This window comes from Oreochromis aureus, linkage group 17 (genome assembly GCF_013358895.1).
Source record: "Oreochromis aureus strain Israel breed Guangdong linkage group 17, ZZ_aureus, whole genome shotgun sequence".
NCBI lineage: Eukaryota > Metazoa > Chordata > Actinopteri > Cichliformes > Cichlidae > Oreochromis > Oreochromis aureus.
The window spans coordinates 33,928,878-33,945,980 of NC_052958.1; the positions used below are offsets into that span (position 1 = coordinate 33,928,878).

The 17,103-nt window shown below is 41.5% G+C and overlaps 1 protein-coding gene across 3 annotated transcripts in view; it reads left to right on the forward strand.

The window, feature by feature from the left end:
* lrp8 (low density lipoprotein receptor-related protein 8, apolipoprotein e receptor) overlaps nucleotides 1-7,415 on the forward strand; it is a 166,214-nt gene extending 158,799 nt beyond the window's left edge. Inside the window, exons 17-19 of one of the 3 annotated variants that reach the window (XM_031760253.2) lie at nucleotides 16-84; nucleotides 2,779-2,969; nucleotides 4,719-7,415. In XM_031760253.2, coding sequence (XP_031616113.1) covers nucleotides 16-84; nucleotides 2,779-2,969; nucleotides 4,719-4,757 — 299 coding nt within the window. In that variant the 3' untranslated portion in view covers nucleotides 4,758-7,415. Of the gene's footprint in view, nucleotides 1-15; nucleotides 85-2,778; nucleotides 4,696-4,718 lie in introns of those variants that run through there. The other 2 variants (XM_031760254.2, XM_031760252.2) reach the window with 2 other exon arrangements.
* The last annotated feature ends 9,688 nt before the right edge of the window (nucleotides 7,416-17,103 follow it).

The window sequence follows — 17,103 nt, forward strand, 5'->3', positions numbered from 1 at the left end:
TTCTGTTCATCTCAGCTGCAAGTGATCACTACCTCATAGGTAACAACATCACAGTAGCTGTTCTGGGGATAGTCATTCCTATCGGTGAGTACTGTTGACTCCCTCACTGTGTTGTCTTTGCTTTCTGCTTGCCTGCCTCTCCCTCCTCGCTCCTTCAAGTCTGCTTAAGTCCTGCATGTTGTGTGTGTTTTGTTTTTAATGTGTGTGAGTGTGAGTATGAGGTTATGTGTTTGCATGCGTGTGCCTGGGTTTTAGGATGTTTGCGTTTCCACCTGGCTGATTAAATCTAAAACATTCTCATTAAAATAATAACAATTCAACACATGAGCCCTCTATCTGGTTCAATAGTGAGATTCGGGCATAAAATTGTATCACATCTATAGAGAAAATGTACTGAGGTATGGTATTATCCAGCAATATCCTCGTGGCCTATGGCTAGAAAAAGCCATTACATGGAAGTGAGCCCCTCAGTCAGTAAACGGCCAGGCCGCTGTAATATGCACATTATGTCATTATTAATGACATTTAAGCGAATGTGAAATTCAATTCAGGTTTTGTCATCACACTTGACCAGCTGTTAGAACATTTTGCTCGTGTTCACTGCTCTGATCAGATCGTATCAATCAGGCCAGCGTTCTGACCTATTTTTGTGACCGAGCGGACTAAGAGTGGGTTATACCGCTTTACGGGAGACGAGGGGAGAGAAAAGTGGATTAATGCCATGAAATTGTGTTTTTGGCCTGGAGCAGAAAGCTAATGACCTCAGACATAATGCTGTTGTCTGTTTAGGCAATGAAACATAAAGAGAAAACCATCAAGCTGCCTCTACAAAGGCAGAAAAAGGCAATTGTAGTTCTTTCAATCAAACCGGCTTAGAAAAGTTAATCTACTCTATTAGCGCCGATTAAAATGAAAATCTAATTTTATGGAAATATTTCATACTTTCATGCCCAACTTGACTGGGAAATCAGCTGAATGTGCAAATGACCTTATAGTGGCAGCATATGCCACTAATTGAGATCTCTTTCATCCCTAATATTAACAAGTTTGATAATTCAGGGGAGCGCTAAAAGATTGTAAAGCTATTTTTTTTCCTCTTTTCAGTCTCTATAGTTGAAATATCAGCTCATTAAAATAACTCCGGAGAATATTAACCCTTTCCGCTTTATCCTTTATTCTGTCCTTCTCCCATTTATTGCGGCCACAAATCTTTTTTTTAGCAGCTTTGAAACGTTAATGTTGGAGGTCCACACGGGCTGGATTTCTGCACCCCAGCTCTCCGCTCATACCCAGTAATGCACCACACCCACCCACAGCTCCGTAAGGGGAAGCAGCCCAGCAATGATTATCGTTTTTAGCCAAAGACAGGCTGTTTTGCCACTCGCTAATTGGAGATAAATTTTCTAAATGAGAGGAAAGTTGATGTTTTTTTGTTTTTTTTCCTTTAAACCATTGAGCATTTAGAGCAGAACAAAGGAGGCACTGGAGTTTCCAACCAGGCCATGAAAGAATCTCAAGTGTCTATCCAATAAAGTCACAATTAGACAGGCGTACTGTGGCGTAGGAAAACACATCTATGAATGCAGGCACACATATCCAAACCTCCTTGACTTACCTCTGGTTTGGCTGTTTGTGCTTTCATTATACAAAAACTCTAAAGCATACACTGTACACACACACACACACACACACACACACACACACACACACACACACACACACACACACACACACACAGGTCCTTGCAGGGCAGTTATGCTGATATGGTAATGAAAGGGGAGAGACGGCGCTTATCTCAAATCCTCCAAACCCCAACCCTTTCCCCGTCTTCTCTCCTCCTCTTACTCTCTTCCTATTCTCCTCCCATAACCCCATCCAGACACTTCAGATATTAATTTTTCGGTGCAATAAAATACAAAATTATAAATCATTGCCCAAAAAACGGGCAATGAGCACCAGGATTATATGCTGATGACAATTAAGCAACCTTGTGGGGCTTTTATTCAAAAACAAGGCCGTAATCAGTGTCTTCAGGGCTTGAATGGTTACAGATTTAATATAAAATGCCAGTTTGGTTCAGTGTGCCCACGTGTGTGTGTGTGTGTGTGCGTGTGTTGGAATGATGTTTATGTGCATGTGTACCATGCAGACATTTATGGTTGCATATTGTGTGTGCATGTTTTTGATCGTTACGTGACACTGAGGGGGGATATAATGCAATGAATGATTAGTTCCTCTTTGAAGGCTCATTGTTTCACTAATAAATGCTTAGATTTTTTTAAATGCAGATAAAGAGGACATACGGGGGATGAAACATAAAAAGCTCAGCCCACAAAATTTATAGAAACAGATGCATAAAGTGCCACCACTTTTTCTTTAACTTGAAAGTTGAAAAAAACAACAACAAAACATTGTTCATTTAAAATATATCTTCTGTAAGTGGTTTCAATACAGAACTTTCTACTGTAATTGTGTTTTAAACACTTTAAGAAAAGTGGACTGCTTCCCCTTCAGGTTCATCTCCTTGTGCACCTCTGGACTTTTTCCAGAAGGTGAAAATTTCCGTGTTTTTTTTTTTTTTTCTTTCATTTCTTAGCAGCTGTTATGCAAACAACATTTTGCATCTTTCAAAAACAAAAACTGAAAAATAATGAGCCTTCAGGTGAACAGTGCAACGTGTGCTTGTGCGTGAGTGCTTAAAGCGCCGCTCTGTGTCCCCCGGGCTGTGTTAACGCTCCCGCCGTGTGTTGTTGTTGTGTGTGTGTTAAACACATGCAGTCCCTATCCTTGCCACAGTGGTCATCGGATTGCTCTGCACCGGCGGATACCTGGTCTGGCGCAACTGGCGGCGCAAGAACACCAAGAGCATGAACTTTGACAACCCGGTGTACCGCAAAACCACAGAGGACGACGACGACGAAATCCACATCGGGCGTCACAGCGAGTCCATCGGTCACGTCTACCCAGCAGTGAGTGGCAGCCACAGTCAGCCATTCATAGCACTTCCTCTAGGGGGCGGCGTCACAGACAACAACTCTCACTGGTATTCGGGGGCGCCGATGCTCTCGAGCGCTAAGTGAGAGGTACTGCAGAGGAAAGGAAGGAGTGTGAAATATTTGGGAAATGGGAGTTCGCATGAGGGTTTGGAAAAGCCCGTTTTCTTGTACATGTCAGCCTGGTTGTAAGAAAGAACAGGCTTGCACACATTCACATATCATTTTATTTCTTTATGTTTTTGAAGTAATTACCGGACACACCAGTCACGCGTACACGTAAACCCTCGACACCACGCCATGTCCACATTTCGTTCACCTTCAGCAACCATATTCATGCGATACATCCCTGCTGCCGACCCGCCATCCCATTTATTTGTGCATCGTGTTAGTGTTTTTGGTTGTTGAAGTGAGTGATCCCCATTTCCTGACAAAACCCCTGTGCACAGGCAAAGCATTATTCCTTTGCTTCAGAAAGGTTCGAACAAATGTTGTCCAAACAGCCAAGAAATCATGATTAGTGCAGATGAGATGCAAAAAAAAAAGAGGTGAAAGAGGAGTCGCTCTATAGCCACTTAAAAATGGACAACAGAGAGCACAAGGCTAGACCGCTCACAAATAAATTGGACATGTAGAGTAGATAGTTGCGTCATAGCATTGAACTAATGCGATTTTGTTTAGAGGTCACACAAAATTTGAAAAAGGGAGCACAAATCAGGATGAAGGACACTCTCGAAATACAATTTATCTTGCAGAAACCATAAATCTCAGCAATGTGATTTCAGGATTACCCTGATGACTTCCCACTGATGTATATGCAGTTTTAAAAATCACTGCAAGCGGCATTTTCTACAAACCCTGGACACGGCGGCAGCTGCAACATGTAGCAGTAAAGTAAAATGCCCTTAAATCCAGGCTGTGCATCATTAGGAGTTTATGACATTAACCGAATATGCTTCTTGTTTTGGGTGTCAGAGAGCAAGCGACGAAGGGCAGCCAAAAAGGATAAAGGAGGGAGGGCGAGACGGGAGTCTAGCGCTTTGATCGGTTGGCATGGTAACACAGATTTCTTTGTGTCACCCCGGAGAGAAAGAAGGCAAAGAATTCTGGGTATCACTGGCACGATGACAGGCAGAAAGCACGCTCAGACAGACACTGAAACAGGTGCACGACTGAGTCATATTAACATTCAAGGTCGAAGTAACAACCTACCCTCGCCGAACGAGAGAGGGGACTTTACTCCTTCTCTCTCATTTTCCCAGTTTTATTACAAACATTTGTACAAATCTTATGTATTGCCTTTTATCTCTTTAGTGGTTTTCTTTCTCGTCTTTTCTCTTCCTAACTTTTTCTTGCCCTTTGTCTCAGTGTGGCAGCTCGGGCAGCCAGAGGAATCAGGCTTGCATTATGTGGGCCAGACTTTCGCAGCCGTAGGCAAGCAGCCTGCATTCCTCGCTACGAACAGCCAGGGAAGGAGGGGACAAACAAGACGTTGGGGGGGCTGAATTGGAAAGAAACGGAGACAAAGGTCGGGGACAGGAGGCAGAATAGTGAGAGGGCATCACATAACAAAGCTGCCATTTTCCTTCTGGGTTCCACCTAGACTGGAATCTTGTCTCCCTTTTTCCACTGAGCCTCTCTGTTTTCATTCCCCACTGTTCTATCTCACTTCTCTCTCCTTAACCAGCCTGCTGTGGTAACGGTCTTTTTATCTGCTGTTTGCAGCGCGTGGCACTCAGTCTGGAGGATGATGGCTATCCCTGAGGGAGGAGGGGATGCAGCCTGCACCCCTCCGCTCCCATCCTGGCCCCCTCCTCTCACCACAGCCTCTAGACCACTACAATGAGGCCAGTACAACGCAGAGGAGAAAAGAAAAGGAGACCTCATTTTGCCTCCCCGTTTTTAAGGAGCAGGGATGACATGTACACCTGTTAAATCCCCCCTCCATCTCCTACCGTCTCCACTGGAGTAACACTACTACCATTATTAGCTACTACTACTACTATTAGTTTAGTAGCCTCTACTCCACTCCTCTCTTCTCTCTGCCTCTTGTTAGCACCAGTGCTGCTCAAAATGCTGCTTGATGATGATATTGTCCATACTAACCTCATTCAGCTGTCTCAGTGCACTTTGTAAATAGAAGGATTTCTGGCCGCCATGCAAGCAGGAGAAGGCGGCATGCATAATTTTAAATTCCTCGTGCTTTCACTCTATTTATTTCTGTTGCGTTTGCTGTTGTAAATATGTGACCAGCACCTCTCAGTGCACTGCACGAAAGACGAGTTTGGAAGGATGGTGCGGTACAGTGGCAAGCAAGGACGTTGTATTTCTTCATTGTCATGTAAGGAGACCTTTTTTTAAGGGGTTTGTTGCAGGGGGGTGTCATCCTTTTTCACACCTAGTCACTCAGATTTGCCCCTTTCACTTACTGTAAAGCTAAATACAGCCAAGGAGAGGAAAACTGATGGGGTCGTCTCTACATTTAGAGGTGATTTGGGGGGTAAAGGAGACTTTTTTTTTTCTTTTTCTTTTTTTCCTTTAGGGGGAGTTGGAGTATTTGTGACACCAGAGGGTAGTGCCTCAAGGCTGAAAGCAGCAGGGTAGAAAAGGCAAAGGATTATGGGTAATCCCCTCTCCTCTGCCATCAGAGGTGTGCATACAGTCAATAATGAACTTGGGATTGTTTTCCTGTTTGCACTGAGTAGCAGGAATCCCACATGTGTTTCTGAGTCTTCATTTGCATCTGCCAGCGTCAATATTCTAGCAGCAAGAACATATTCTTTTGAATTGCTGCAGGGAATTTAATTGGATGTTAAATAGTTGTTTAGTGATCGGATTTAAAAACATGTAAGTGCATGCTGCACTTGCTGTATAGGAATCCTGGAGGAAATGAAGAGTGAGATGACAAGCTCATCACAGCAAGAAAACACAGAGGTCTTTGACTTTGAGTGACCCCATAAACATCAGTCCCAGCTGGGGGTTTTTTTGTTTGTTTGTTTTTTGGGGTGGGGTGGGGTGGGGAGGCACCTTTACTCCCCCTTTTTAACAGTGCAGCTGTGTGTTTTCTGGATGTGATGCTGTATTTCTTATGTCTGTCACTGTCACCGTCTCTGTGCGGTGCGCAGATGAGTAACACACCGAGGCCGACTGAGCTGAGCGCCGATTTGAAAAATGGGACCTGATCTTCCTTGGCTTGCTTCAAACCAGCTTCCAGCCTATTGAATCAGTTGCGATTCATGCCAATGAATATTGCAATAATTGCTCGTCTTGTGCTGGAATAGCGAATCACTGGAGGCCGCGATGACAGAATAGCAGAGCTGTTACAAGTAGTCGAGGCAAAATGCCAGCGTTCTTATTCAGGACATTATTTAGTGTCCTAATTGAAAATTTGACACTTTTAAGCACAGTTAAAACACATTATATACTCTGTAAGGCAGTTTTGGATGGTCTAAACTATAAATACATAAAACACTGGTCTTCCATTCTTGCCTAATGAATCTGATCAATGCTGCATTTAAGATCCTACATATTGGACTAGTAAATCCAATATGACTAAATAACACACACACACACACAAAAGTTCCCAATGCAAATGTTAAAGTCTTCCATCCTAGACTCATTACGGTCTCAGATTATGTATTCATGCAACAGTTGATTAATGACTGTTATTATTCATGGATTTCACTATTTCTTGGAAGGCTCGGCTTCAGCGTAGAAGCTCAGATAACCACGAGGGAGGAACAGAAAGGCAAGGAAAACAAAGATGAAAGGTGGTGTAGGGCTTGACTGCCAGAATTTATACGCCGCCATATGTGAGCAGGTTTGTACTTGGAAGATGAACGGTGGGTCGTTTGTTTTCCCCGATTTCTGCCAGTGTTGGCGTCGCCGTATTCTGACAGTCGCTCCTCTCGCCTCTCTCAAAAGGATGGCACTCTCTCCTCTCAGTTTATGAAGCACAGTGGGTGATTTGTATGAACTGTGTGTGACAAGTAGCAAGTTAGACAGGTAAATTGTAGTCCTCTCCAGCAGCGCGCTCCCCCTACATCTATCTAACGGAGGAGGATCGAGCGCAAGGGGGAGGCCATCTCCCTTCATCTTCACCTTGTACAGATGAAGCAAAATGTAATGCACTGCACAGTGGGGAAGATTGGGACTCCGCTCAGCACGACGTTAGACTGGTTTGTTAGTTTCCTCCAATGACTGCCTTTTAGGCCTTTAAGGATTGACATATATTAAACATGATTAAACACTGAAAACAATGATGTATATTAGCCACTGGAGTTTTTATGCGTATAGGATCAGGAAAAAAATATCCAGTTCCCAAAGGAGAGATTAGGTAGTGATGGAAAAATCTGGATGTAAAGATATCTTTGTGAATTTAAGATTAAATAAATCACAGCTCCCTGAGCTGAGTCAGCTCTGCGTGCCAGCACTTTCCTTCATGTCCATGTTTGCTTCAGGTCTAATCGAGTTCCATGCTGGGGGTGGGGGGGGGTGCAGGTAGGAGAATAAATTGCTTATTTATTGAGGTGTAGGAAACTTATTATGGCTACAGTGTGAAGACAGATTGGCTGGTCCACTGTGTGGTCACCTCAAGAGCATTCGTCTGTTCTGAAGGACATTGAAAGAAGCCCGGAACGGTAGTTTGTCTTTAACTATTCGAGGTAGTAATTGTAGTGGCAGTGGCGTCCTTACAGTGACCATAGGCTCTCTAGACACCTGCTTCACTGTTATTCCATATTTACAAGACTATTAAGGGACTAACTACTGGTGTGATGTCAGCTATATCAGCTTTTTTCCTGTAGGTTCGACAAGCTTAGAGTGCACTGGCTCACTTCTAAAAGTATGTGTATTTGTTTTGTTTTTTTAGTTCAGTGTTAATCTAGTAATCGCTGCTTTAGAGAACAAAGTGCAACATTACAAACGATACTGTGAGTTCTTTAACACTTAATGGGGAAACATACTGCACTAAAATGAACTTTTTCCTCATAGACTGTGTTTACTGAATTGAAAATGTTGATGTACGTCTAAAAATGTCTCGCTAGTAAACTTGAAATCTTTGAGAAAAATGAGTTAATTAAATGAGTTGGTCTTTGCATTGTTGTGTTGTATGGATTTCTGAGTTACTGGAACTCACTACCTTTTGTTGAAGGAAGAAAACAGGGTACATTTGTTCTGGTGATTTACATTTAAGTGAACGCCTCGCTATTTACTTTTAACACAGATTCAATGCTGTCACCTAGAAATGACATTTATATCGTACTAAATACTGAAATGTTGTCTGAAAGGCCGATTTTATTGGTTGATATTAACTATCTTGGTATCAGCATTTATAACAGCCAATAAATGAAAAAAGTAAAGAGACAGGAGAAACACCCTTCAATTATGTTGAGTATTGATGTTGCATAGTTTGTCCACTAGATGGCACGCCGAAACTTCCCTGTTGGCGGTAATGCACACATGCAGCAACCAGCAGATCCAAACAACATCAGGCAGTGTGTAAATTATGCTTATATACCACGCCCAACCAGAATTGGCAATCAGATGTTCAAGGTGGACAGAGGGCATACAAATCAACAGAAGAGCTGTTTTCCGCTCTGTTTTAGAGCTTTTAGTTGACGGCTGCTCAAACAGCTCTCAGCCTACAGTCAAACTCCAAATAGAAACCAGAGCTAATATTTACATATATCATACCAGAACTATATAAAAGGACTAATATGGTCCCTTTATATGTATAGATGCCTACAGCTACTACATATAAAATGTGTTGCTAGAGACTGTTTTCCTTAAAAGTAGTTTCTAGGTGACAGGATTGAAATGAATATAAGTTGTTATTTTAACTATGTAGGATGCATACTGTTTACACCAGTAAAACCATATGTATAGGCATATTTATCATAATATTTAACTCCTTCATATTTAACTCTATTTAACTCGTTCATTGATTGAGAAAACAAATATTCAGAACAATCCTAATGGACACCTTAAGTGCATAAACTGTGCAAATTGTTACTAAATCGAGGGAGGAAGTTGTTGCATGTTATCAGCGTAAATAGTAAATACTAACAGTCCTGATAACCCCGATACAGTCTTCCTGATCTGTGCTCTCCATTTTATCGTACTGTTGCTTGTCTTTTCCTTTTCTGAGCGGAGACCTTACGTTGCTTTAACCACAGTGCCCTTCTCACATCGCTCCACCACTTCATCTCCTCGAGCACTGTATCAAATGTAATTCCAGCTGTGAGTTTTAGTGTTTCTTTGGCTGTCGCACTGTTGAATTTCAGCTTCGAGGGCAAAGTCCACGCTGTTGCTTCTGTGCACTCTCATTCGCTTGCAACCCTCTCATCTTCATCTCACCCATGAACATCTTTCCTTTGGCAAGGGCTCTCAGTCTTTGGGTAGACAGGCACACAGCGGAAGAATTAAAGAAAAAGAAAACACTGGAGGAAATAACCTGAAACAACAACAAAAGTAATAAGGAAATCCCCAGAGATAGAAAGAAAAATGTGAACCAGCAAACCGGTGAACAATCACACTCAGCTTGGAGAAGCGGCCTCCCCCTTGAGCTACAGTTTTGGACTGTGGAAGGAACCCTCAGTGACTCTACTTGGATGGCACTTAGCTTTTGTTGACCCAGTGACTTCCCTCGATACACTGACTCCTCTTTTTGTTATGTGGGGAGGTTTTTTTTGGACTGTGTAAGTGAGTTGTAGTTGTTGCTCTCCTCCTTTCTCTGTCTCTCCCTCTCTATCTCCTCACCAGACTATTTCTAGTTTTATGTGTAATCTACTTGATGTTTGATTACTTGAAGGGGCAGCGTTCAGTTGCCTAGATTTTTCGAGCACTCGGTGTAAAATGAAGGCTTTCGGGAAAGAAGGTGATCTTTGTGTAAATCTTCTCATGGCTCGGGATGATGATGATGATGATATGTACAGGGGGAACGTTTTGATACGTTTTGATGATCCTTCCACAGTCAAACAGGATGAAGAAATTGAAAGAAAATCTAAGGCTCCAGGTTTTTTTGTTTTTTGCAAAACTGTCCACCTACATTTTCTCAGAAATCTTGCTGATGTGTCTTTGTCTGCAAGGAAAGCTTAAAAAAGAAAAGAAAAGAAAAAAACATTCGGGCCTCTAACCATTCCTCAGCCATAAGACAGGCATTTTTTTTTCTTTACGCTGTTTGTTGCACAAAACTTTTCAAGAAGCCTTCTGCACTGTGTAAAGAAATAACGTTCTTTGTAAGGGAGGAAATAAAAGTGTGGTGGGGGTGGGGCTCGAGGGGGGTGTCCAGTGGTACAGTCCAGTGGTTTTGAATCCTGACTTGTAAATAATACGTTTTCATACTGCAAAAATCTTTTGATAATGTTTTAAATGTATCTGTAAAAACAACAACAACGGCAAAAAAACGGAAAAAAAAAGATGTACATAAACTTCTGGGGTAAAAGGAGTGTAGACTATATATGAATTTATTTGTATACATGAGCACTGGATTTCTTTACTACTTGATTGTAACTAAAATTTAATAATCTGCCAAAGTGTTTCTATTTTACTTTTACTTCCATTTGTTCGTTTCTGTTTTACTTTCTTGCTTTTTAACAGCAATGCGGATTTTTAGCGTTCCTACTGTATTTAATTCTGTTTAAATTTAATTAGTCTTTTGTTAGTTTGGGGGGCGGGGGGGGGGGTTGTTTTTTTTGTTTGTTTTTGTTTCTTTTAAGTAGGGCTGGGGGGGAAAAGGAGGAGGAATCATTTTAATTTATTGGTGCCTTGTTTTGTGCTCCTGTATACTTCTACTCTGTTTTTCTGTCTTCTGTGTCTGTTTGAGGGAGGGGGTAGGGGCTGGGGGGGTGCAGGGTGGTTAACTGGGGCGGGTTGTTAAGGGGGGGAGTGTTGACAACTTAGCAACTTCTGTACTTACATTGAATATCTGTACTGTATGCCAAAATGGTCTCACTCACGTTTCTATGAAATCAAGCTGTTGATAAATATCTCTATATATTGATATATTAAATTTATAAAAACTGTCCAACCCTTTAGTGTGAATACTGTTTTTATTTGTATTTGTTTCTTTGTTTGTGTTTGTCTTTCTGTATGGGCTGACAACCTGTCCAGGCTGTGACAGCTACTGTAGGTTGCAGCATAATGTATTAATCAAATGTATTACTCCTATCACTAGTTTCACTCTAGTCCAAAAGCTGGTCTCAGATTCATTCGAAACTAAATGTCTTAAAACATCTTGACAGTAGTATTAGAAAACTTTACTGAGTATTAATGCACAGCTCCAAAAAATAAATAAAGGAACACTTAGAAACACATCAGATCATGCTGGATGTCTATACTGACGTGAACTGTGTAATGTGTTAGGAATCAAAGGATGCCATATGGTTTGATGACATCCTACGTGATTTTTTTTTTTTTTCTTTGGCCCTCACATGCTTGTATGCATGCCTGACAAATGCTGGTGCATGCTGAGACAACGAATGGTGTCCTGGAGGATCTCCTCCCAGATCGTGACCAGGACCATCTCCTGGTCTGCAGTGCAACCCGGCAAATCAGATGGATCAAAACATAACATCCCAGAGGTCTGGGCCAGTTAATGGTATTTTGACCAAAACCTCTAAGTATTCACATGTGACACTGTTGTCTCAGTTACACTGGCTTCCTACTGAATTTAGAGTCCATTTTAAGATCCTGGTTTTAACCTTCAGAGCTTTGCACAGACTGGCACCAGCTTATATCTCTGATCTTCTACAGCCCTATGTCCGTAGCAGATCCCTGAGATCATCTGATCAGGGCTTACTTGCTATACAACATACTAGGATGAGAACTAAGGGTGATAGAGCTTTTGCCACTGTGGCGCCTAGACTGTGGAACTCTCTCCCCCAAACCTTAAGAACTGTGGATTCAGTAGTTGTTTTAAAAAAAAAAACAACTCAAAACTCACCTTTTTAAAATTGCTTTTGGATAATTTTTGACTGTTTTACATTGTCGGTTTTACCTTTTATGACTTATCTTTTGTGCAGCACTTTGTGATTCTGTCTAGAAGGATGCTATATAAATAAAACGGTATTTATTTTATTTTATTTAATACCCTCATCCTGCAGTAACTGCATGCATACGCTCGCCACATGAGGCCAGTTATTATTGTACAGGAGGAACCAGGGATCAACTGGAACAGAGTGTTTGAACAGGACAGGGCGTCAGTGGTGGACCTGACAATTCTGCACAGAGCCCCCTAAAACATTTGCTTCTAATCTTCTTTTTTTAAAATTATTTTTATTTTTTTTGTAAGGGAGACATCCACACCAGTGACCTGCTGGAGGTAATTTTGTTGCTCTGGTAGTGCTCATTTTGTTCCTACTTGAACAAAGGACCAGATACCAGTCTGGTTAAGGGTCTTCTGCAGCCTATTCCAGCTCTCCTACAGTAACTGTCTGTCTCCTGGAATCTCCTCCATGCTCTTGAGACTGTGCTGGGAGACACAGCAAACTTCATGGCCATATGCCACCCTGGAGTCGGACTACGTGTGCAACCTCACCAGGGTTCAGATATTGCCTCATCCTACCAACCGAGATAGTGACCCTAGCCAAATGCAAAACTTGTGAAAGAAACAGCCAGAAACGATGATTAGGGACAAAATCTCAGTGACCTCCACCTGTAAAACAATTCCTGGTTTGTGGGTTAGCTCATTGTTGCCCCTCTAGTGCACCTGTTTTTAATTTCAATAACACCAAACCAACTGAAACTAATTTAAAACCCCCTCTGCTACTTAACTGACCAGATCAATATTTTATTTTACTTTTTTTTTTGGAGTAGTGAATATGGTTCAACAGAGTACTTAGAGCAGAAAATAGTATAATTGTAATGAAGGGGGAAAAAATCACTGAAGATCTGGACCAATCAAAATTAAAATGCTATAATTTGTGGACAACGCACAAAGAATTGCACAGAATGTGGTTTTAGGACAATAAATTTTCCTTCTAGACCACAAACTGAAGCAGCACTTGCCAGAAAATTTAAGTGCTTATAATCAAAGATGTTTTTCTAACCACCAGGTATAGTAGGACTGTGACTGCAAGAATATATAGACAGACATTACAGTGAATTCACATACACTGGGTCATTTGGATGTACTGTGTTGATTATACGGTACGGGTGTAGTAAATAAGTTACAGCTTTGAGTCATGGCAGAACTCCCCAACCCGCCCACCCAAAATGTGTTTCTGGCTCCTGCCAGCATGTTCAGGAAAACTGGGTTTTTCTAGTGAGGTTTTTTTTCACTGTGCTAAGTAACATTTATTCTTTAATCACATAAAGAGTGTACAGTGTACACCAGGAGTTGTATAAGTCAAAGACAGAAATTTGTTTGACTGAATTGAATAAAATTGAATGCAATTCTGAGCTAAATAAGCAGATTCTTTAGAAAGGGTTTACAAAAGTGTCCTCACGGTGTGCTTTTATGACTTCTATTAAATTTTATTGTCCAGAACAGAAAATAATGCACTGTGATCAACGATTATGTGCAGACCTTTATGGTCAAAACATGTCGTCTCAAACTGAGCCAAAAGCAATGAGATGTTTTGTGTTTCTGGCGTTTTCTTTTAGGGCATTGAGTTCACTTAGTGCAGATGTTTTGCATTTGATATAATTACTTAGCTTTGAAAACTCATTTGAGAAATGAATTCCATGCTCTTTCCCTTCGCTTCTTTTGTTGTCTAACCCGCGCTCTCATCAGGATGTGGACCTGCCATGCCTTTGATATTAATCAAAGACCACTTCACTTCTACAATAGGTATGAGTTAGTAATTAATTCAATTTCATTTATACAGCACCAAATCACAACAACAGTCGCCTCAAGGCATTTTATATTGTAAGCTAGACTCTACAATAATGCATACAGAGAAAAACCCAAAAATCATATGACCCCCTATGAGCAAGCACTTTGGCGACAGTGGGAAGGAAAAACTCCCTTTTAACAGGAAGAAAGGCAGAACCAGGCTCAGGGAGGGGCGGGGCCATCTGCTGCGACCGGATGGGGTGAGAGAAGGAAGACAGGATAAAAGACATGCTGTGGAAGAGAGACAGAGATTAATGACAACTATGATTCAATGCAGAGAGGTCTATTAACACAGTGTGAGAAAGGTGACTGAAGAAGAAACACTCAGTGCATCATGGGAATCCCCCAGCAGCCTACACCTATTGCAGCACAGCTAAGAGAGGATTCAGGGTCTCCTGATCAATAACTTTATGCTTTAGCAAAAAAGCAAAGTTTAGAGATAAATAGTATTGCATATGCCCACCTAAAATAAAATAAAATTAGATAAGCTTGAATGGGTTTCCAGAAGGGGTTTTGTGTCCTAAAGGCTCTTAAAACTTCCAAACATCTTTTTTCTCCTTTTTATTATTTGCTATAATATTATATATGATACATGGACATTGGAAATATTTGAGCTTTGTCCATGTTGTCGGGCTCCCAGAGAAAAAAAAAGACAAGTTTTTCTAAAGGTTAGCAGGAATGTTCGGGTAAAATGGACTTGACTGTGTAATGGGGGGAAGGAAAGGAGACAGGGGACTTTTCTAGTCTATGGAGACATTTGTGGAGTGACATTTCACTCGGAGTTTGATGGATGAGCCAGCAAAAAGAGCTGGCTCGGTATGTGGGCACTATTTGGCCTGCGAGTTGTTCCGGCGTTGCTGTTGCTCTTCATTGAAGATTCAACCTGTGTTTGAAATGTGTGTTTTAAATCAGTTCTTGGCCTCGAGAAGACTTTGATTTTAAAAACAAGTGTCCTTGGCATAATGTTAGTCAGGACTGTTGACCGCCACCTTGAAAACCACAACATGCTGAGACCTTTCATGCCTAGATATCAATTTGGCAGACAACAGCAGCATTATGACTTTCCTGCTTTCCCTTCTTTGGGTTTTGTGATTACGCCCCTTGCTGGGGTGGGCGCTGTCTTAGCTTCTCATTAGTTTTTCTCAAAATGAAGTCACACTCTTAAATAAAGAGACAAGAGACCACACAAAACTGGTCCAGAATAAAAACAATCTAACGGAAAGATTGTTGCTAAGATAAAACAATCTTTTCGCAGCTAAAGCTTTCTGTGGTCGCCTGGGGATTGGCACTGATTCCAATAAGGGGCAAGAAGTGTGAAGAAGCCTCAAACAATTAGCCAGTCTGTCACAAATCGAGTACTGACTGACACATTAATGCATGTGGGAAATTTAGACCTTTTATATTCATCCACCTAAAAGCAGTCAGTCTGCTTTCATGGTGGAAAGAGGTAGAAAATCCAGATTTTTCAACACTATCCACATTACTATACAACATATTAATTTTCTCTGTTTGACCTGCTAGAATCCCTCGAGCAGTCGACTTTCACAGTGCTGTGGTGGCAATCCAGCCTCACTCCACACCTGCAAGCTAGCGCTCTCATTTTTCCTCTCTCTCTCTTCAACTATTTCCCTCTCCTCTGCTAAATGGAGCTCATGTCGGACTCTATTAGCTACCATTCAGAGTTAGTAGGGCATCCACGTGTCTGAGTGCAAAAATCTCCTCTCTCCACCTGTCACTTAAAATGAATAAAATATTTGGGGTGCCTGGAGTGACACCTGTACTTATGAAAATGAAGTAGCACAGCTGACCTCCATGTCTAACCTCCCTCACTCTCTCTGGAAAACTGTTTTGTCTGAAATTTTGGCAAAATTTTAGGTACAGATTTCCTGAGGTATCTTTTTAAAATATATTTTGGGGCTTTGCATCATTTTAAAACTGAATTCTTTACCATTAAATCATTATGTAGTTCAGCTAGTACTCTGTGTGCCAGCACAGTAAATTTAAAACGAAACCATGACGGAACATTTTTTAAATGTTCCACCTTAATTTCATTGCTAACTGGTGAGGAATTACAGCCATGTTTCCACACTGAGGACAGTTCAGTCAAAAGATGTTTTTATCAACAGGCGTACCCCCACTTAGTTGCTGTTTATGAATTATTGCAGATAAATACACTGAAGCTGATTGTTGAGTCAGTTCCAGAGTTGGCATTTGAAACTGCAGCTGTTAAACCATATGAGGCAGTCAAAGGACCTGTTAATGTAAATGACAAAGATATACTGCAGAAACAAAACATCAGAGAGATAGTGGAAACATTTGGAGTGTCTGAATGAACACATAGGCGACAAAATAAAACGCACACCTTGGCATAAAGACCTCGACATCCATGGAAGACGCAAAGGAAATCCTTTTTCTCTCCAGCAGTTAGTCATAGCATTATCAATATCTGCAATGAAGAGAAGACTCAGGGAAGAAGTGCAAATAAAGAGGGTTCACAACAGACTACCAAGTCTTCAAAGGCTTCAAGACTCAAAATCCCAGAAACATCTTTAAAACCCAGGACCTGCTTTCTTTGGACAGACAAAACAACCTGTAAAAGTATGACAGCAAGAAAAAACCAGTTTATGAGCTTAAATTAGCCATTATTTCTTCAGGCAGGCTGTATGCTCTGCTGCCCCTACTGGCAGCAGGTCCCCACTCTGCTAATGTCTGACCCCAAAAGGTACCCTGTGCATATCTTGGCTAAGGTTTTGACTCAACAGCAGCATCTGGCACAGATGGTGGGAACACAACAAGACCCAGGCTGCTAATCTTTCCAACCAAAGAAAAACTAATCTGCCCTTTTATTTTCAGATCACACACTTGGAATAGTGACACGCTGCTGGATCTGTGTGCTTACATTTCACTATAGTAACTCTCTTTTGATTATTCTACGTTACTGCCTGCTCTTGCTCAGGTCCCCTATTTCTTCTCCTCTCATTATCATCCTGTCTTCCGTTGTTTCTGCCACTGAGAAGCAGGTTTATGGTGCTCCTGCGTGAGAATAATTTCACAGGATTAAGAATTGAAGTGTTTCACAGCCGTCGCAGTAAAACTTAATTGTAAAGAATCGTGCTTTTCAGCCCTTTCCATTTGCTTCGGTTTATCCCCTCATATCCTTCCCTGTGCTTTCCCTCTTGTGCCGTCTTTCACCCCGGTCTCTCTTGGTCCATTTCATTTTACCTCCATCAGCGTTTTTGCTGCTTCCCACTTTCCCGCCGTGGCATCATTTGT